This window comes from Rhinopithecus bieti, unplaced genomic scaffold, assembly GCF_001698545.2.
Source record: "Rhinopithecus bieti isolate Rb0 unplaced genomic scaffold, ASM169854v2 scaffold_73885, whole genome shotgun sequence".
Taxonomy (NCBI): Eukaryota; Metazoa; Chordata; class Mammalia; order Primates; family Cercopithecidae; genus Rhinopithecus; species Rhinopithecus bieti.
Genome location: NW_016827416.1, coordinates 103,907 through 125,989, shown reverse-complemented (window position 1 = coordinate 125,989; position 22,083 = coordinate 103,907). Strand labels below are relative to the sequence as shown.

General features: G+C 39.6%; 1 protein-coding gene and 1 pseudogene across 3 annotated transcripts in view; one reads left to right on the top strand and one right to left on the bottom strand.

Moving 5' to 3' along the window:
• The first annotated feature begins 9,065 nt into the window (after positions 1-9,065).
• The window catches only part of LOC108523274 (protein FAM13A-like), a 116,748-nt gene continuing 103,730 nt past the window's right edge, over positions 9,066-22,083 (top strand). For 2 of the 3 annotated variants that reach the window (XM_017863801.1, XM_017863802.1), the window contains exon 1: positions 9,066-9,323. In XM_017863801.1, coding sequence (XP_017719290.1) covers positions 9,297-9,323 — 27 coding nt within the window. In that variant the 5' untranslated portion in view covers positions 9,066-9,296. Of the gene's footprint in view, positions 9,324-12,334; positions 12,422-22,083 lie in introns of all 3 variants that reach the window. The other variant, XM_017863800.1, reaches the window with a different exon arrangement.
• On the bottom strand, positions 18,818-19,564 carry LOC108523273 (40S ribosomal protein S4, Y-like; annotated as a pseudogene).

Below are 22,083 nucleotides of genomic sequence, written 5' to 3'. Positions count from 1 at the left end.
TTTGCTTAAAGTGCAGTATTGGGGTGGGAATTACCCGATTTTCCAGGTGTTGTGTGTCTCAGTTCCCCTGGCTAGGAAAAGGGATTCCCTTCCCCCTTGCGCTTCCCAGGTGAGGCAATGCCTCGCCCTGCTTCAGCTCTCGCTGGTCGGGCTGCAGCAGCTGACCAGCACCGATTGTCCGGCACTCTCCAGTGAGATGACTCCAGTACCTCAGTTGAAAATGCAGACATCACCGGTTTTCTGTGTGGCTCGCGCTGGGAGTTGGAGACTGGAGCTGTTCCTATTCGGCCATCTTGCTCTGCCCCCTGCTCACCTTTTATGTTCTTTTGGCTTTGAAATTAAGTCTTGCCCTAGCAAGTTTTCTGGAGCATTATCACATGGTAAAAATATATGTTTTTTTTTTAAGTGACCCTAAAGTCAATCGGACAGGTTCAGATATGGGAACTTCTTGAGCTTGATTCAAAATTCCAGCACAGAAATGACCTTATTACTTTGAGGGAGTTGTTCTTGTATTAAAATGGGATTTATGGTACATAATGTAACTGTAATATCCACCAGGATTGTACAAGACTCTCCACTTATTTTAACGTGTTTCTTTATGTTTATTTAAGGGTATCGTTAGGAACAGTTTGCTGGAGAATACCTTAGAACTTCTTCCGTGTTGATTATCATCATGACAGTTAAAATCTCTTGGGCTCTCTCTAGTGGTCTGAAAGGAGGCTTACTGGTGGACTGATATACAACCCAACAATCTCTTTTCCAGTGTACTGGTTGTTGGCTATGAAGGGAGACATCTTGGGGTAAAGAATTTCTTGTTGTAGGACCTCCTGATTCTGATTTAAAATAAAAATGAGAAAATCCCTTTAGTCTTGGTAACTGTTGTAATTGGAGTGACATAGGCTTGTTAGGTTTTTGGGTTTTTTCTTGTTCTAGAGTCCTCTCAAAGTGTTCAGCTAAGGCCAGCACTTTAGTCATATCTGTAATTTCCCATCCTAGTTTATGTTTTTAATTAAACTACTAAGTTCAGGACAGAGTGCATTTATAAATACAACAGTTAATGCTGTTTCAGTCCCTGCAGGAAATACTCCTTGTTGTATTTTGAGCCCACAGTGTTTCACAAATAGTATTTCTAAGTGAATTCTGTAATCTGAAACTGGGTCATCCTGTTTGCCTGCAAGATTATGTGATGGACCAATCAATTTCTTGTGGAGGAATCTATGAAGTGAATTTAAATGGTTTTCAGCATTTTTTTCTAGCTCATTTTGGCCCTCCCCATGAGGAAGTTTTGAAGGAGTCTTTAATACCTTCCTCACATTTGTCCCATTCTGCCCATCATTTTCATGCTTTGTAAAACCCTAATATCATGTGAGTAAACTGGCGAAGATTGGGGAGTCCTGGTTCATAAGCTCCTATGAGGATTCTACCTGCCTCAGTAAAGTTTTGAGGATTTTCTCATAGATCAAGGAAGTCCTTTACCATGGCTCTAAGCTTAGACCGTGAGTAAAGGTTATGGCAAAAAGGCCTGGCTGATCAAAGGGTCTTGCTTTGTATGGCATCTGACTTCTCTTATCACCATCTTCAGGGTGAAAGGGTAATTTATCAAAGAGGTTAGTGGACACTCAGAGTATTTAGGTAGAGTTGTATAAAGAGAGGGAATGGTCGGGGTTAGTTCATGCAGAGTATAGTCCTCTTTCATCTGTTGCTTAAGCTTATGTGTTTTTTTGGATAGACTCTTTTAAGGAGGCAGTTTTTAAACTTACTTAGTCTTGTAGATGCTCTGCATACCAATTAAATAATACATCCCATTGTTTTTGTGGGTTTTTCATTTTTTTTCTAATTTACCTTTCAAATAAATAATTTTATCCCAATTAAAACTTCCCCACTGTGGCCATCTTAATTTTACATTGTCTCTAGTAAGGTTAGCCCATTTTTCTGAAAATGGTTAAGGTATGGCTGCTAGGATTGGCTGAGACCCAGCTGTGAGACCCAGCTATTGTTACAGAAGCATACTCCTAAGTTAGGTTTTCAGCTTATTTGCCTACAAAGTTAGGTTGTGGTTTATTCATAAGAACTTCAGTTTGTGAGTCTGGAGGGTTTCTCAGGCCAAATTTAGTTTGACTTAACATCCTATAAAAGAGACTATGATGAGATTCCAGTTGACAAATGGAGAAAAAATGAAAACAGTTCACAAAACAGAAAATACAAATGGCTAATGAGGATTTTTTTACATTGTTAATTTTACTGAAAATAAAAAGGAATTTAAGTTTACAATTGAGAAACCATTTTCACTTGCTGAATAGTTTAAAATATTAGGAAATATTTTATAAAATACTCATTCTTGGGTAGGGTAGGCTGTAGAATAGAAACTGCAGAGCCAGTGCATGTCAGAAGTGTTGGTCCAGCCCACATTCATGTTCTTTGTATTCCAGAAATTTCACTTTCAGGAATCTTTACAAGAAAAGAATCAGAGCAAGGACAAAGCATTACTTACTGTCATACATAGATAAAATCAGAAACTATATAAATGTCTAAAAATGGGAGAATGTCTAAGGAAACTGTTGTGTGTACAAAAAATAATACCACTTCTGATTTAATTTGCTTATACTGTTATTAACATGGGAGCATGCATGCCTCTGATACAATGTTAAGTGAAAAAAATTGGGATATAAAATTATCACAAATTAGATCTGCATTATGTTTTCTTAACAAGCATAGAAAATATATTGGAAGTAGGTATGTTAATTTTTGCAGCAGCCAGCACTGAGACTCACAATAGCCTAACACGCTAAGCTCCCTGGGCCAGGGAAGGGTGGCACTCATTTCTATAGCTCGAGGCTGCATTTTTCCCTTGCTGGAGCCAGGGAGGCTGGACACCTTGGTCCCAAGACTTGTCCCCACAGCCCAACACACCAGCTGTGGCAGTCGGCAGCTAGAGTGCCTCCTCAGGTCTAACCCTGACCCATCCTTCCTCAGTGGGTGGGTCTTCCCTGCAGGATCTCCAGTAACTCCAGCCAGAGGCTCAGGGACAGAATTTGGATCTCCCTGGGCCTGAGCCGATAGTGGGAGGGGTGGTTGCAGTCTCTGTGGACCAGCAGACTTAGCCTCTCCCACTGGTAGTTCTGAGGAATCCAGGCAGCCCAGACAAGTGGGTTTCGCCCCAGTGAAATACACCCTCTCCTCCAAGGGACAAAGTGCTTCATTAAATGGGTCCTGCTTCCCATGCCACCCAACTGGGTGAGACTCTCCAACAGGGGTTTTCAGACACCCTGTATGGGATAAATCCTACTGGCATCAGGTTGGTGCCCCTCGAAGTCAGAGGTCCCAGAAGAAGGAGCATGCACCCATCTTTGGTGCTCTCCAGCCTCCTTGAGTGGCATCTCCAGGCGTGGGAGTGAATCAGATGAATAAGGCCTGAAGCAAACCCCCAGCAAACTGTAGCAGCCCTATAGAAGAGGGACCTGACTGTTGAAAGAAAAACAAATAGAAAGCAACAACAACAGCATCAACAACAACAATAAAAAGGCCCCCCAAAAAACCCCATCCAAGGGTCAGCATCCTCGAAGACTGAAACTAGGTAAACTTATGAGGATAAGCAAGAATGAACCAAAAAATGCTGAAAACCTAAAAGGCCAGAGTGCCTCTTCTCCTCCAAATGATCACGTCTCTCTGTCAAGGGCGCAGAACTGGATGGAGGATGAGACGGACGAATTGATAGAAGTAGGCTTCAGAAGATGAGTAATGAAAAACTATGATGAGCTAAAGGAGCATGTTCTAACCCAATGCAAGGAAGCTAAGAACCTTGATAAAAGGTTAGAGGAATTGCTAACTAGAATAACCAGTTTAGAGAGGAACATAAATGATCTAATGGAGCCGAAAAAAAAACAGCACAAATACTTCGTGAAGTATACGTAAGTATCAACAGCTGAATTGACCAAGTGGAAGAAAGGATATCAGAGTTTGAAGACCACCTTGCTGAAATAAGATATGCAGAAAAGAGTAGAGAAAAAATAATGAAAAGGAATGAACAAAGCCTCCAAGAAATATGGGACTTCATAAAAAGACTGAACCTACGATTAACTGGAGTACCACAAGGAGAAGGGGAGAATGGAAACAAGCTAGAAAACACAATTCAGGATATTATCCAGGAGAAATTCCCCAAGCTAGCAAGACAGGCCAACATGCAAATTCAGGAAATACATAGAACACCACTAAGATACTCCATGCGAAGAGCAACCCCAAGACACATAATCATCAGATTCTTGAAGGTCGAGTGAAGAAAAAACTGTTAAGGGCACCCAGAGTGAAAGGCCAGATTACCTACAAAAGGAAGCCCATGAGACTAACAGCAGAACTCTCAGCAGAAACTCTATAAGCTAGAAGAGATTGGGGGTCAACATTCAACGTTCTTTAAGAAAGAATTTTCAACACAGAATTTCATATCCAGCCAAACTAAGCTTCATAAGCAAAGGAGAAATAAAATCCTTTCCAGACAAGCAAATGCTGAGGCATTTTGTTACCACCAGGCCTGCCCTTCAAGAGCTGCTGAAAGAAGCACTAAATATGGAAAGGAAAAACCAGTACCAGCCACTGCAAAAACACACCAAAATATAAAGACCAATGACACTACGAAGAAACTGCATTGACTAGTGTGCAAAATAACTAAATAGCGCCATGATGACAGGATCAAATTCACACATAACAATACTAATCTTAAATGTAAATGGGCTAAATGCCTCCATTAAAAGACACAGACTGGCAAATTGGATAAGGAGTCAAGACCCATCAGTGTGCTGTATTCAGGAGACCCATCTTACGTGCAAAGACACACACAGCCTCAAAATAAAGGGATGGAGGAAAATTTGTCAAGCAAATGGAAAGCAAAAAAAGCAAAGACAAAAAAAAAAGAAAGAAAAACAGGGGTTGCAATCCTAGTCTCTGATAAAACAGACTTTAAACCAACAAAGATAAAAAAGACAAGGAAGGGCATTACATAGTGGTAAAGGGAACAATTCAACAAGAAGAGGTAACTATTCTGAATATATATGCACCCAATACAGGAGCCCCCAGATTCATAAAACAAGTTCTTAGAGACCTACAAAGAGACTTAGACTTCCACACAATAATAGTGGGAGACTTTTACATCCCACTGTCAGTATTAGACAGATCAAAGAGACAGAAAATTAACAAGGATATTCAGGATTTGAACTCAGCTCTGGATTAAGTGGACCTAGTAGATGTCTACAGAACTCTCTACCCCAAATGAACAGACTATAAATTGTTCTCAGTGCCACATGGCAATTATTCTAAAATTGACCACATAATTGGAAATAATTGGAAGTAAAACACTCCTCAGCAAATGCAAAAGAACTGAAATCATAAACAGTCTCTCAGTGCAATCAAATTAGAACTCAGAATTAATAAACTCATTCAAAACCACACAATTTCATAGAAATTGAACAGCCTTCTCCTGAATGACTTCTGAGTAAGTAATGAAATTAAGGCAGAAATTCAAAGAAGTTCTTTGAAACCAATGAGAACAAAGAGACAATGTACCAAAATCTCTGGGACACAGCTAAAGCAGTGTTAAGAGGGAAATTTGTAGCACTAAATGCCCACATCAGAAAGCTATAAAGATCTCAAATTGACACCATAATATCACAATTAAAAGAGTTATAGAGACAAGAGGAAATTCATCCAAAACCTAGCAGAAGACAAGAAATAACTAAGATCAGAGAAGAACTGAAGGAGATAAAGACACGAAAAACCCTCCAAAAAAATAAATCCAGAAGCTTGTTTTTGTTTTTGAAAAAATTAACAAAATAGATAGACTGCTGGCTACACTAATAAAGAAGAAAACAGAGAAGGAAGAATCAAATAGACACAATAAAAAATGATAAAGGTGATATCACCACTGATCCTACAGAAGTACAAACTACTGTCAGAGAATACTACAAACACCTCTATGCAAACAAACTAGAAAATCTAGAAGAAATGGTTAAACTCCTGGATGCATACACCCTACCAAGACTGAACCAGGAAGAAGTTGAATCCCTGCATAGACCAATAACAAACCTGAAATTGTAGTAATTAATAGCCTACCAATGAAAAAAGCCCAGGGCCAGATGGGTTCACAGCTGAATTCTACCAGAAATACAAAGAGGAGCTGGTACCATTCCTTCTGAAACTATTCCAAACAATTGAAAAGGAGGAACTCCTCCTTAACTCATCTTATGAAGCCAGCATCATCCTGGTACCAAAACCGGGAAGAAACACAACAACAAAAAACTTCAGGCCAATATCCCAGATGAACATTGATGCAAAAAATCCTCAGTAAAATATTGGCAAACCAAATCCAGCAGCACATCAAAAAACTTACCCACCACAATCAAGTCGACTTCATCTCTGGGATACAAGACTGGTTCAACATACACAAATCAATAAATGTGATCCATCACATAAACAAAACCAAAGACAAAAACCACATGACTATCTCAATAGATGCAGAAAAGGCCTTTGATAAAATTCAACATACTTGAATGTTAAAAACTCTCAATAAACTAGGTATTGATGGAACATACCTCAAAATAATAAAAGCTATTTATGACAGATTCACAGCCAATATCATATTGAAAAGGCAAAAGCTGGAAGCAGCTTTTGAAAACTAGTGCAAGACAAGGATGCCCTCTCTCACCACTCGTATTCAACATAGTATTGAAAGTTCTGGCCAAGGCAATCAAACAAGAGAAAGAAATAAAGAGTAGTCAAATAGGAGGAGAAGAAATCAAGTTATCTCTGTTTGCAGATGACATGATTTTATATTTAGAAAACCCCATCATCTCAGCCCCAAAACTACTTGAACTGATAAGGAACTTCAGCAAGCTCTCAGGATATGAAATCAATGTATAAAAATCACAGGCATTCATTTACACCAACAATAGGCAAGCAGAGAGGCAAATCATGAATGAACTCCCATTCACAATCACTACAAAGAGAATAAAATACATAGGAATACAGCTATCAAGGGATGTGAAGGACCTCTTCAATGAGAACTACAAACCACTGCTCAAGGAAATAAGAGAGAACACAAACAAATGGAAAAACATTCTATCCTCATGGATAGGAAGAATCACGATCATGAAAATGGCCCTACTGCCCANCCTCAGAAATATCACCACCCATCTACAACCATCTGATCTTTGACAAACCTGACAAAAACAAGCAATGGGAAAATGATCTCCCATTCAGTAAATGGTGCTGGGAAAACTGGCTAGTTACATGCAGAAAACTGAAACTGGACCCCTTCCTTAGACCTTATACAAAAATTATCTCAAGATGGATTAAAGACTTAAATGTAAAACCCAAAACCATAAAAACCGTAGAAGAAAACCTAGGCAATACCATTCAGGGCATAGGCATGGGCAAAGACTTCATGACAAAAATGTCAAAAGCAATGGCAACAGAAGCCAAAATTGACAAATGGGATCTAATTAAACTAAAGAGCTTCTGCACAGCAAAAGAAACTATCATTAGAGTGAATAGGCAACCTATGGAATGGGAGAAAATATTTGCAAGCTATGCATCTGACAATGGTCTCATATCCAGAATCTACAAGGAACTTAAACAAATTTACAGAAGAAAGACAAACTACCCCATCAAAAAGTGGGCAAACGATAGGAACAGACACTTCTCAAAAGAAGACATTTATGTGACCAACAAACCTATGAAGAAAAGCTCAACGTCAGTGATAATCAGAGAAATGCAAATGAAAACCACAATGAGATACTATCTCACACCAGTTAGAATGACAGTTATTGAAAAGTCAGGAAACAATAGATGCTGGAGAGGATGTAGAGAAATAGGAACACTTTTACACTGTGAATGGGAATGTAAATTAGTTCAACCATTGTGGGAGACAGTATGGAGATTCCTCAAGGATCTAGAACCAGAAATACCATTTGACCCAGCAATCGCATTACTGGGTATATACCCAAAGGAGTATAAATCATTCTGCTATAAAGACACATGCACATGTATGTTTATTGCAGCACCATTTACAATAACAAAGACATGGAACCAACCCAAATGCACATCAATGATAGACTGGATAAAGAAAATGTGGTACATATACACCATGGAATACTATGCAGCCATAAAAAGGAGCAAGATCATGTCTTTTGCAGGGGCATGTATGAAGCTACGAGCAGTCATCCTCAGCAAACTACCACAGGAACAGAAAACCAAACACTACATGTTCTCACTCGTAAGTGGGAGTTGAACATTTAGAACACATGGACACAGAGAGGGGAAACAACACACATCAGGGCCTGTTGGGAGGTTGGGGGTGAGGGGAGAGAACTTAGAGGATGGGTCAATAGGTACAGCAAAAGAAAAAAAAATTGACAGAAAAAATGATAACAAAAATAAAAATAGGATAGTTTCCTTTTGTCTTACCTGAAGTGACTATTTTAACTGTTAGTTCAAATATTTGGAAAATTTTAAATCTATCAGATTTTCTCGTGACAGCATGTAGAATAGAAAGTTACTGAAAAGTCAGTTAGAAGCTAATTTTTCAGACTGCAAATCATATATGTAGAATTATGGCTGTCTAGACGTATGTTGTTTATGTTTATCATCAGTATATTATTATAAGACAACTCATATGTAATTAGAAGTAGTAACAGCTACATAAAATAGAGCATTTTCATTTAAAACAATTCTGATGGGATAGGATGGAAGGAAGAAAATTTTGGTAGAATTTAGCTGGTTTCTAAAGAACAGTAGAAGAAAAGACTGCCTGAGAAAAAATGAATAATGTGCCTGCAGTTTTAAACCTGAGTCTGAATACGTCCGTTTTTCTTAGAGCTGTGTGGAGTCTGGGAAGCAAGTCTGTGTTTTCCCTTTATGCACTATTGGTTCTATTAATGAATGCCACCAGGTGACTGGCAGTTTTCTAAGCCAAAGAAGCCTGTATGTCGGATCTAGGGAGTCAGGTTTAAGAAAAAGATGTCAGCAACTTAAGACCCGTGTCACGTGACTCCCTCTACTTGCCAGCACTAAGGCTGTGGATCAAATTTCAACTCCAGGCAGTCCTTCCAGCCATGTGGGTTCAGCGGAAAGAGAAGCAAAACCAGTCTTCTTAAAATGTTGGAAGCTGCACTTCGCTTACCTCGGGGCCTTTGGATTGGAAGCTGTTTTTCACATCAAAGAATACATGTTGAATGGAATTTTAGTATTTTGCTGTCATTTTAATATTTTCGTCTGGTCTTCCTCAGTTCTTCCGGACGCTTCCTGAGAGAATGGGGGCAGGAGCTCTAGCCATCTGTGTAAGTATAGGCCTTCTTCTGTCTTCTGTGTTTACTGCCAGTTTTTAGGAGAGGGCCTTGCCTTCCTTGTTTTGATGAGATGTTTGTGTAACTTATTTTTCCTTCTCAGGAGGTGGGGAAAGATTTGTTACTTAAATTCCTATCTACTTAAATGGGTATTAGGCAGGATTTGGGATGGCATTCAGCGTATTTGTGCACTTTAGTTTCCAAAAAAGGTGAAAGATGCATGCTGATTTATTCCGTTAAGTCAACTTGATTTAAAGTAGAGCACTTTTAAGTGTTTTAGACTTTCTTGTCCCTGAATAGTTAAACATGAATGCTTCATTGTAGCTATTAGAAAAATCTTGCGGCTAGCTTGAGAAGGAATTCAAGTAACCATTAATTTATTACTTTTGAGTATGTGCGTGACATTTTCTGTTTTATTTTCTATTTTCATGTAGTAATTCTGGAGTTTCTGTTTCAGCATGATTTCTGAAAGTGATGGTGGAAAAGCCTAGTTGATAAATGTTTGTGTATCCTTAAACTGTAGAAATGAATCGTTGTCATTACACAGTAGCATTCATAAATAACACTGAAATAAAATCCTTGGGAAAATGTGCTTATTTCTGGGGTTTTAGAATTTTTAGAATTCATGAATTTCTAAATTATTCTGCTGGTGCTTGTACAAAACCTTTTGTAATAATCAAATATTGTCAATTATATAATTTACAGGATGCTGTAATTTAAATTTTGATTGTACTATGTAGAAAATGCATACATCTGTATGGGAATTATACATATTTATATTTCAAGTTGCTATTGTATTCCATAGGGACATTTTATTTTCTAAAATGTATTAAATGAGAAATATCTTCTTCCTTATTATCACCTTAACTGCTGACTTAAAAAATCACACTCAGGCCAGATCCTCTTTTTTTTTTTTTTTTTGCTTTTCAGAAAGAGCTGCAATTTGCTGTAGCTTCTGATGGCATTCTGAAATGTTTAGAAATATCTGGGCAATTTTTGACACACAGACACCAAATGGTCACCAGATGGTAGACAAGCCCCAGAGATTAAGTTTTCTTAGTGAAACTGCAGGATGACCTTGTTTCCAGGCTCAAAACTTTTCAGCACCCTGTGTGTCACTCTGTCTTTTCCTTTTAACTCTGAGGCTTAGTAGCATGCAGGTAACCATGTGGTTATTCTTTTTTTTTTCATCACCCCAAAGAGTTTCCTTCAAAATCTGATTTATCTATGTGTAAAATACTGACTTTTATTTTACTGCAGAGGTGGCCCTTCTATTTTTCTAGCTTTATAAAAGAAACAATATAGAACTGAAAATGTGTGGAATGAGGCAGCAGATTGATCTATTTGTCATGCAGATTGGTAGTCATCTCTGATTGTCTGATTAGATCTTTACTTCTTTCCCTTGACCTGCAATATATTGGTCTCTACCTTGATTGGAATGCATACTGACTCATGTATAAAACTTCATATTTTCCCTTAATTTATATCCAAAGCATGTATAAAATTGCGGTTAAAGTTGACATAAAAATCACACAGTTTAAGAGATTATTCACTCTGGTAGATGAATAATTCTCAATCATTTCTACCCTTCTCCTTAAGGTTGGCCTTTGATTGTGCTGTGTCTCGGTTTTACTGTAGGAGGAAATACATTTTCAACAGTTGTACCATAGCATGTCTGGAAAAAGATAGCTTTTGGAGAACAACAACAAAAAAAATCATAACAAAAAAGGGAGAACTAAGTCACACAGTAACACATTTAATGAGCTGATATACTACTTTTTACTTTGTGTAGGGGTGAAGAGAAAGCTTTTCCTCTGCTCTTTCTGCAATTTTATAGAAATGACTGGCAATAGATTAATAGGAGATAAAGAGTTGCAAATTTATTAATGTGTGTATGGATGTGAGAGTCCCACAAATATGAGATTCAAAAAGGGCCAGGTGGTTGAAGCTTAAATGCCTTCTTTTGGGGAAGAGAGAAGTAGGGAGCTGCAGGTAATTTTAGAGAGGTAGTAAATAATTTTTCAAGTGAGATTCAAATAATTTTTAAAGGATTCAAAGAGCAATGGCCTGGGACAGCGTTTCCGTGAGCTATGGTGAGGTGGTGGAAAGGTGAGGGGTGGAACTTCACTGTGAATGAAGGTTGTCTTTTTATGCAGATAAAGTTTCCCAGCCAATCTCTTGGAGCTATCCTCAGAGGAATAGATGAAACGTCAGTGTGGATGTGGTGACAACTTTTAGTCTGTTTTCTGATGGATAATTTTTCATGGTTATTTGATGAGATTCTCAGGAAGCAGGTCTTAAGACAATTGCATTTCTTTTGGAAAGAAGCTTCCTTAATCAGATAAGGAAATTCCAGAGAGAGTCACTGTCAGTGCTTTAGGAAAGAAAAAGGATCAGAGAGACTGAGGGCGGGTCAGGAGAGTGGAAAGGCAGAGAGAGACCTTGGTTCTGAGGCTCATTTCTGAGACCTTTTAGTTAAAAGTACCCATGCCAAAGCACCATATTTTGGGGTATAGCTTTTTGAACCCCAACATTTGGAACTTATATACTTAGACATATATGTAGCAACTACTCAAGTATCCTGCTGCTGAAGATAGTAATACTTCAGACAGTATAATGAGTACTAGATATTTGTAGTATGTGTGTGTGTGTGTGTGTGTGTGTATGTGTGTGTGTATACTCTTGAAGTGGGACACAGATTGGTTCAAATAAACTCAGTTTCTATGTCCATTGACTAACCTACTTTATCTTCCTCATTTCTTTTCTTTTTAAAACTCTTTGCCATGTTAGTGTTAAGAAATTTTGCTGCTCATACTACAGTAGGCTCAAAAATGTATTGCCAATCATGTACAAAGAAAATTTAGCTGCTTTACTGTAACAAATCTGTTTTATTTTCAGTAAACCACCTATCCTGAGGCAGCATAGGAAATTATAGTTGCCAATTCATGTTATTTTAGTCTCTTCTAGTTTTAAATGTCACTTTTGAATGATTCTGTTTCTCTCAGGTGAATTGTGAGTCTGATTTTCTGCTTCTCCTGCTGTTCTATCCAATATGGCATCAGGATTTATTAAAGACCGGTGGGCTGAAACTGGTAGGTTGCAAATTCTACTGGATGAAGAAGGAGGAGTTGAAATGCATGTGTAGATTCTTATACTCTGGATATTATGATTTCTGGTGAATTTAGGTCTCAAATCTATGACTGGTGAATTTGTGAATTGGTTCTCTTGGTAATATCAGTGCCTAACAGTCCACCCCTCCTGATTTGTCCCCAGTTCATGCTGGTGCTGATAATTTCAACAATGTCCCAGGCCTCGTAACGTTTCTCTCTAACTTGGGGACCTCTGTTCCTGTAGTCTTACAACCTCGTACCATCAGCTACCTTCCACATACCCCATAGCGCAAGCAGGAACTTACGACTGCATTACAGAAAGTCATGTACCAAATTGAAATATTCCATTCATGGGATTTATTGAATCAACTTAAATCACAGCAAGAAGAAAGAGGAAAAGGATGAGGGTAGGTTTATCTACTTTGAAAGGTCTTAAGTGGGAGGAAAGGACCACACTCCCTGAATTCTGTGTTACTTAACATTCAAATGTCCTGTTGCTCTTGCCTTCTCTGCCACATCAGCCTTTCCTGATCATGGTAATATGTGTGGCAAACACCATTCTGATGAGGTCTCAAATGGAAATGAGGAACGTTGTTGGAAACTGGAGGAAACATGATTTTTTTGTTATAAAGTGGTGAAGAATTTGACTGAATTGTATTTGTGTTCTAGTATTTTGTGGAAGGAAGAACTTGTGAGCAATTAAATTGTATATTTAACTAAAGCATTTTCTAAGTGATGAAATGGTGGCTTGGTTTCTCCTCACTGCTTGTAACTGTTTACTATGACGGCTTATAGTTCACTATAAGCAGTTTCCTCCCCCTTGGTTTCTCCTGACTGGCATATTGTTCTTTGTACATATGTGAGAACAACTCCTAAAGATGGAGTTGTTAATCAGAACGGAAGCAGAACTTAAAGATTTGGGAAATTCTCAGCCTATCCATATTATTAAAAAATAAGATAGCCAGTTGGGGGAGAGAGTTCTAGGTGGGAACACTAAAAGTGTGGCCAAGCCATTGTTTTATAAGGAAATTAGTATGTATCAGCCATGTCAACAGAAGCCAGGAGCTATTCTCCAAAACAAGGGAAGAATTACCCCAAAGGCAATTTAGAAATCATCAGGGCTATTACTCCCATTCCAGGCCCAGAGTGTAAGTTCCCTGAAGGCAGAGTAGTTTCAAAGGAGGGACTACTGTGCCTGGTGTTTCTGGGACTTCAGAAAGTGCTATCCAGCACCACCTCCTTACATTTTAGGCTCAGCTCCCACACTGTAGTGCCATACTTCACAGCTGCCACAGTGTGGCTCCAACAGGCCCAGTGAAGCAAGGTGGCTGCCCTTCCAAAGGGTACAGGCAGCAAACTTTAGTGACCACATAGAGCTACCTCTGCCAGTTCACAGACTGTGTGAGACATAGTAGCCTGGCTGCCCCTATATAGGTTTCAAAGGATGGGACCAACATTTCAGAGAGACAGTGTGAGATTTAGGCAGAGAGTTGCTGCAGGACCAACCCACCAAGCCGTTGGAGCAGGAGCACCTAGAGACTTAGGGGTTCAACCTCTGCCCAGCAAAGCTGTGGGGGCAGGTCCTAGTGGCCTGAAGGTCAGAGATTGAACCAAAAAGGATTATTCTTGAGCCTTAAGGTCTAATGAAATTTGTTCCATTGGGTTTTGGATTTTTTCATGACCTGCCATTCCTTTCTTTTTTTCTGTTTCCCCTTTTTGAATGGGAGTGTTTATCCTATGCCTGACCCGTCTTTGTATTTTGGAAGCTCATAACTTGTTTGATTTCACAGGCTTACAGCTAGAGAGGAGTTAGCCTTGGTATGAATTATACTTTTGAGTCTTACCCATAGTTGATTTAGATGATATTTCGATGAGACTTTGGATGTTAGACTTTTGAGTTGATGCTGGTGTGAGTTAAGATTTTAGGGACTGTTGAGATGGAATGAATGTATTTTGCATGCGAAAAGGATATGAATTTGAGAGGACCAGAGGTGGAATGCCATAGAGCAAATGTTTGTACCTCCAAAATTCACATGTTGAAACCTATTCTCCAATGTGATGATATTTGGAAATGAGGACTTTGGGAGGCGATTAGGTCATGAATGTGGTGTCTTCATGAATGGGACTATTACCCTTATAAAAGAGACTCCAGAGAGTTCCTTGACCCCTCTGCCATGTAAGGAAACAGCAAAAAGACAGCCATTTATGGAACCAGAAAGCCAGCCCTCATTAGACACTGAATCTATAGGCGCCTTAGATCTTGGACTTCCCAGCCTCTAGAACTGTGAAAAATAAATTTCTCTTGTTTATAAGCACACCCAGTTTATGGTATTTTTTGTTGTAGCAGTGTGAACAGATTAAGACAGTCTGTTAAGCTACTTCCTTGCATATTATCTATATGTAGTTGTATCTGTCCTCATTGTTTCTCTTATTCTCTATTTAGTAGAATCAAATTTTCTTAAGTAGTACAACAAACAAATATTGTATAAGTTCAAGATTCAAGACCATGATGGTTATCTTTGTAGTTTTTTTTTTTGGGGGGGGGGGCTTGGAGATAAGAGTCTTGCTCTGTTGCCCAGGCTGGAGTGCAGTAGTATGATCTCAGCTTACTCTAACCTCCACCTCCTGAGTTCAACCAATTCTCCTGCTTCAGCCTCCTGTGTAGCTGGGATTACAGGCACCCACCTCTACACCCGGCTGATTTTTGTATTTTTGGTAGAGACAGGTTTCACTAGTTGGCCAGGCTGGTCTTGAACTCCGGACCTCAGGTGATCCATCCGCCTTGGCCTCCCAAAGTGCTAGGATTACAGGCGTGAGCCACCATGCCCGGCTTTAGTTCTAGTTTGATGTTTGGTATCAGGTTCATCCCACGCAGACTACAGTTAGGTTTTTTAAATACCAAGATTAATTTCTTGATTTTTGTTTAAAAAAAAAAAGCTGTTTTTTATTTGGAGTTTTAGAAAGAACATGAGTTTTGTCTAGGCACAGTGGCTCACACCTGTAATCCCAGCACTTTGGGAGACCAATGCAGGTGGATCACTTAAGGCCAGGAGTTGAAGACCGATGTGGCCAACATGACAAAACCCGATCTCTACTACAAATACAAAAAAAAATTAGCTGGGAGTGGTGGCACACACCTGTGTGTGGAGCTTCTCAGGAGGCTGATGCATGAGGATCTCCTGAACCCGGGGGCGGTGTTGCAGAGATCGTGCCACTGCACTCCAGCATGGGCGACAGAGCTTGTGAGACTCTGCCTCAAAAAAAGAAAAAGAGAAGAAGAAGAAAGAAAGAACATGAGTTTTGTTTGGAGCCTTGCATACCTGGCATTCCTGGTTTTCGTCACTGACTACACTCTGATTCTAGCCATTAGGGAGCAGTGTGGTGCTCTCTTGTTAGATTTTAGGTAATATTTCACAATCTGTTCAACTTGCCTGTACTATTTGTCTTTCTCAGTAGCAGACTGTAAAGTTTAGACAGAAAGGATCATATCTTATTTGTATTTCTTGCCTCTTGCTCTGGGCTGGACAGTAGTTGTTAAATTAATGTTGCACAAAACAGAATCCCATTCTCTAGATTTAGAAGTTTCACCTAAGTGTATTTTATGTTTAGATAAGTCATTTGAAGACCAAGGACATGACTGTAAACCATTTTATCTTGGCCGGGTGCGGTGGCTCACGCCTGTAATCCCAGCATTTTGGGAGGGTGAGGCTGGCAGATCACGAGGTCAGGAGATCGAAGCCATCCTGGCTAACACGGTGAAACCCCGTCTCTACTAAAAATACAAAAAAAGAAAATAGCCTGGTGCAGCGGTGGGCGCCTGTAGTCCCAGTTACTCCGGAGGCTGAGGCAGGAGAATGGCGTGAACTCGGGAGGCGGAGCTTGCAGTGAGCCAAGATCGCGCCACTGCACTCCAGCCTGGGTGACAGAGCGAGACTCAGTCTTTTTTTTTTTTTTTTTTTGCAGCCAAGTCTCGCTGTGTCGCCCAGGCTGGAATGCAGTGGGGTGATTTCCCCTCACGGCAAGCTCCGCTTCCCAGGTTCACGCCATTCTCCTGCCTCAGCCTCCTTAGTAGCTGGGACTACAGGTGCCCGCCGCCAAGCCCGGCTAATTTTTTTGTATTTTTAGTAGAGAAGGGCTTTCACCGTGTTAGTCAGGATGGCCTCGATCTCCTCACCTCGTGATCTGCCCTCCTCGGCCTCCCAAAGTGCTGGGATTACAGGTGTGAGCCACCGCGGCCGGTCCTGATGGTTCTTTTTATAAAAATTGCAGTTTCCCATCTAGTAAGATTTAGCAGTATAATTGTAAATATTTTCAACTTTTCTCTTGAGTGTCCAACTAAATACTATAGAAGTCCTCTTACTATAAAATTGCATGCAGTCCATGCAGGTGCACATGTTCCATCTCAGATAATGTGCAGGCTGGCCAGTGTGTGGCTTTCCCTCAGGTAGCCATGCAATCTGCATTAGGGTAATAAGTGCCAAATGTCACAACAGTCAAACTAGAATCCCAGTAACTCAAGGAAACAAAGATTTATTTACAGATTAATCAAAGTCCAATGCAGGCTGACGGAGCTCTCCTCCATCTGGCCACTCTGGTACCAGGCTGCTTTCATTCTGTGGAGTATTTGCTACCTTAACTTGAGACCTTGAATCCTCCAAGGTTACATCAGGGAAAGTGAGATGGATGAGGTGCAGATGCTTTTATCTGTCTCATCCTGGAAGTGACTCGCCTCTCTTCTCCTCACAGTTCATTGCTTTGACCCAGTCACATGTTCCCATCTAAATGTAAAGGTAGTTGAGAAATGTAGACAAATATTCCATGGAATATTAACAGTCTATTTCCCTATAAGGAATTATATACTCCAGGTGCTGCTGGCAGACATCTAACTGATGGATAAAGGTAGCCTAAGGATGAAGACTTTATACGGTGATGAATGGTAGAATAGTGATGATATCCTTGAACCTCTGAATCCACCAACTTAGAGTCTTCCTTCTACTGAACTCCTTTGTATTACTATAATATGATAATAAATGTCATTAGTATTTTAGCCAATTTGAGCTGGAATTTCAATTACTTGCAGTCAGAAACATCTAATCAATACACTTCATCTTACAATGCGTTGCTATTCTGTGATTTGGGAAGGCTTTTCATGAAATGAACTGGGGCAGGATTTGAGAGCAGGAATGACATAGCTTTGCTTTGAGTCTTGGGTAGGCCACTTGCCGGGTTTTTGAACTTGGGCAAGATACTTAGCCTCTCTCACTTTCTTCACCTATCGAATAGGGATAATAGCAGCCTAAATTGGATTGTTGTGTACATAAAATCAAACAATAATGTGAAAATACATTGTAAGCTATGTAGCATCCTAAAAATTTTACCTTTGTGAAATGGCAGGCTACTTTGTGTCTTGCCTTATGGTAGTTTCCTTAATACTGTTACTATTGGTTCATTGTACTTTATTTTAAATAAAATGAAAGGAACTCTGTGATCTGAAGAGACTGTTTATATTATTGGATTTGGACCAAACTTTAACCAGAATTCAACATTTAGTTGTGCTTCTTTATACAATAAACCAATAATTGAAGTATTTGAGGAAGAAGAGGTTAATGAAAGGCAAACAAAGGCATTATATATTTTCTTCTGTAAACTTGTAGTGCAAGTAGAATTTTCATCTATGTTATGCAGAATTCAGAAGTCAAACAAAAGCATGGTGTCTTATCTCTTCAGGCTGCTATAACAGATCGTAGCATGTGGTCAATTACTTAGTTATAGATTAGTGTTAAGAAGCTGTGAGAGGCCGGGCGCGGTGGCTCAAGCCTGTAATCCCAGCACTTTGGGAGGCCGAGACGGGCAGACCACGAGGTCAGGAGATCGAGACCATCCTGCCTAACACGGTGAAACCCCGTCTCTACTAAAATACAAAACTAGCCGGGCGAAGTGGTGGGCGCCTGTAGTCCCAGCTACTCAGGAGGCTGAGGCAGGAGAATGGCGTAAACCCGGGAGGCGGAGCTTGCAGTGAGCTGAGATCTGGCCACTGCACTCCAGTTCGGGCAACAGAGCGAGACTCCGCCTCAAAAAAAAAAAAAAAAAAAAAAAAAAGAAGCTGTGAGAGAGTATGGATAAAATCACTAGAATCTAGGAGATTTGTTTTAGGGTCAGTTGTTTTGAGTGAGCGTCAGCGTAAGTAAGCTTTAATGATAGTGGTAGGAAGCGCCGACCAGCATGAAGCAGCATAGAAAGTGAAAGAATGGGCTAATTGGGTAACAAAGACTGTTAAGACCAAGAGTTAGATTAATGTGATCTAATCTTTCTTTTTTCTTTTAAACAAGAATTCACTGTTTATTTGTGCAAAGCAAAAAGACATGCTGCTACTATAATTTAGCTACTGCTCTGTTTCGTGGCCAGCCTCTTGTCTTTCTCTTCCGCAATAGTTTTAAGTCGGATGCCCTTTCACCTAAGGAGAGAAATCCAAGGCTTATTGCCATTACCAGTGACAAAACTGTCAGAAACCCTTGTGGCAAAACTGTTGCCATTGTCATCCTTCACGTGCACCACATCAAAAGAACCAGGATGTCTTTCCCTGTTGGTGATCACACCAAGACGACTGAGGTTGGCTCCACCAATCACCATATACACATTGCCCATGTCGAATTTGATCAAGTTGATTATCTTGCCAGTCCCTAAATCAGTCTGCACGGTTTCATTCATCTTGGTGAGAGGATTTGGGTAGCGGATGGTTCAAGCATCATGAGTCACCAGGTGTGGGATTCCCTTCATCCCCACAGTGATCTTCCTCACTTTGCACAACTTTTACTTTGCCTCTTCCACTGTGATGTGGTGAATGGCAAAACGGCCCTTGGTGCCATAGACCAGGCGGAAATGTTTACCTGTCTTCTCAATGCTGATGACATCCATGAATCCAGCAGGGTATGTGCTATCCGCTCGAACCCTACCATCAATTTTAATGAAGCGTTGCATACATATCTCATCTCCAGTCAATGTGTACTTGAGTCTATTACTGAGGAAGACAATCAGGGGAAGACATTCCCTTAGCTTGTGGGGACCTGTCAATGGACAAGGTGCAGATACACCTGTTAGTTTGTCGAGCATCCAAATGTTTCTGAGCTGCAACAGGCTTCAAGTGCTTCTTGGGGCCCCGGGCAATGGCGAACCCTGTGACGGAAGAGAATCTCTTCTTTTCCGGTGCAACCATACTCTCAATGTGATCTAAATCTTAAAACTGAATTAGGAAAATTAAATTTTAGAGACAAGGAAGAAACTTTTGTCCAGTAGTTCCTGGAATGGAAACTATAAGCAAGCATACTTTAGCTGTTATCTGCAAATATGAATTTACAATGGTTTAAATAGTGATACTACAGTGAGTAATAGTATAATTAAGTTTACATAAATTGTATAATTAACATGTAAATAGGCAGACTGGAGATTTAAAAAAATCATTCAATGAATGGTTCATGGGAAAAAATTCCATGTTTTGTTTTACTCCAACTTTGAATTATTTCAGCTACCCCCTTTAAGAATGTTAACCTTGGAGGGGCTACCCTATCAGATATTAAAATAACAAATTAAAGCAATTTTGTAATGGCTAGTCACTTGGAGAAAAATAATTGGTTGATTTTCTTCCTTATGATTTAAACTACAGATGGATGAGAATGTAAATATGAAAGTGAAATCATAAGAATAATAGTATATATGTTAATTAAAGAAAAGTAATTTTGGATTGAGGAATGCCTTTCTAAAGAAAGCTGGTAAATATATCCTTACTAGTTGTATTAGTTTTTCTACCAATTCAGTACTTTAACCAATTTCAAAAGAACATCATGGTACTTCTTATTTATTTTATGGTATCTTCCTTTTCAAGTTAACTTAATATTTTGGCAAATCAGAAAGTGAAAATATTAGAGACTCTTAAAATGAGATAATTAGAGAACATTACTATGGAATTATTAAATTTTTATTCCATTTCACTGTATAAAAATGTATACATTACTTAAAATAATATAATAGACTGGAGGTGGTGGCTCACGCCTGTAATCCCAGCACTTTGGGAGGCTGAGGTGGGAGGATCACGAGGTCAGGAGTTCGAGACCAGTCTGACCAACAATAGTGAATCCCCATTTCTACTAAAAATACAAAAAAAAATTATCCAGGTGTGGTGGCAGGTGCCTGTATTTCCAGCTACTTTGGAAGCTGAGGTGAGGAGAATCACTTGAACCTGGGAGGTGGAGGTTGCAGTGAGCCGAGATCACGCCACTGCACTCCAGTCTAGGCAACAGTACAAGACTCTGTCTCAAAACAAAACGAAATAATGATTCAATAGAACTCAGACAAATGTTCTATTCTATGAAAAATGTACACAGTGGCAGTGAAAATGATACGCTACAGAGAAACAGTTGTTGAAAGAGAATTTTGATATAAAGTTGCCAAATAATAAGAACTTAATTTGCTTTTGTGGTTATTCCAAAGATTTCTTTAATGTTTAGGAAGAAAGTTTTAGTTAAAATGTAAAGAAATGATGTCATAGATTTTTTTTTCCTGTGGTTTACGCTGTAAAGAAATCACGTATGTCTAGTTTTCCGCACATTTGACTTTTCTGAAACTATATATAAACAAATGAGTCTTCATTTGACACTGTAACGCTGTAATTCTCCTACAGCATTAAGGTCATTAACTGAATGTGTCTTTGTAATTTTTTTTTTTTTTTTTTGAGTTAGGGCCTTGCTTTTTCGCCCAGGCTGGAGTGCAATAGTGAGATCATAGCTCACTACAGCCTCAAATCACTGGGCTCAAGCAGTCCTCCCACCTCGGCCTCCCAAAGCACTGGAATTACAGGCATGAGCCACTGCACCCAGCCTGAGTCTTTGTAATTTTATAAAATTCAAAACACTATTCTGTTTTAACTTTACATTCCAGTAAATGTGTTGAGAAATGATGGCAAGAATAATCTTTCCAAGAATATTTTTTCAGATTTAATTTCATAGTGACCTCCCACAAGATGGTTCTTTTCTGTTTAAATCTTTTGTCTTGTTAAAACCACCAAAAATGATGAACAAAAGATGTAAAATAGTGACATTAATAGCTTTCCACCTTTTTCCAAATAACCAAAGGATTCTACATGTATAAATGTTTCTCTGTTTCAGGTTTTTTGTACATTAGTGTAGCAGTAGTAATCTCTTAAAAGTGACCCACTCCAAAAGTTATCTATTTCATCTAAAATTATTGAAAAGCAATAGTATGTTATTAGACTGAAGAATATGGAATCTTTCAAAAAATATTAATATCACTCCTGATTCGGGGGCGGAGCAAGATGGCCGAATAGGAACAGCTCCAGTCTCCAACTCCCAGCGCGAGTGACACAGAGGACCGGTGATTTCTGCATTTTCAACTGAGGTACTGGGGTCATCTCACTAGGGAGTGCCGGACAATCGGTGCTGGTCAGCTGCTGCAGCCTGACCAGCGAGAGCTGAAGCAGGGCGAGGCATCGCCTCACCTGGAAAGCGCAAGGGGGAAGGGAATCCCTTTTCCTAGCCAGGGGAACTGAGACACACAACACCTGGAAAATCGGGTAACTCCCACCCCAATACTGCGCTGTAAGCATACAGGCACACCAGGAGAATATATCCCAA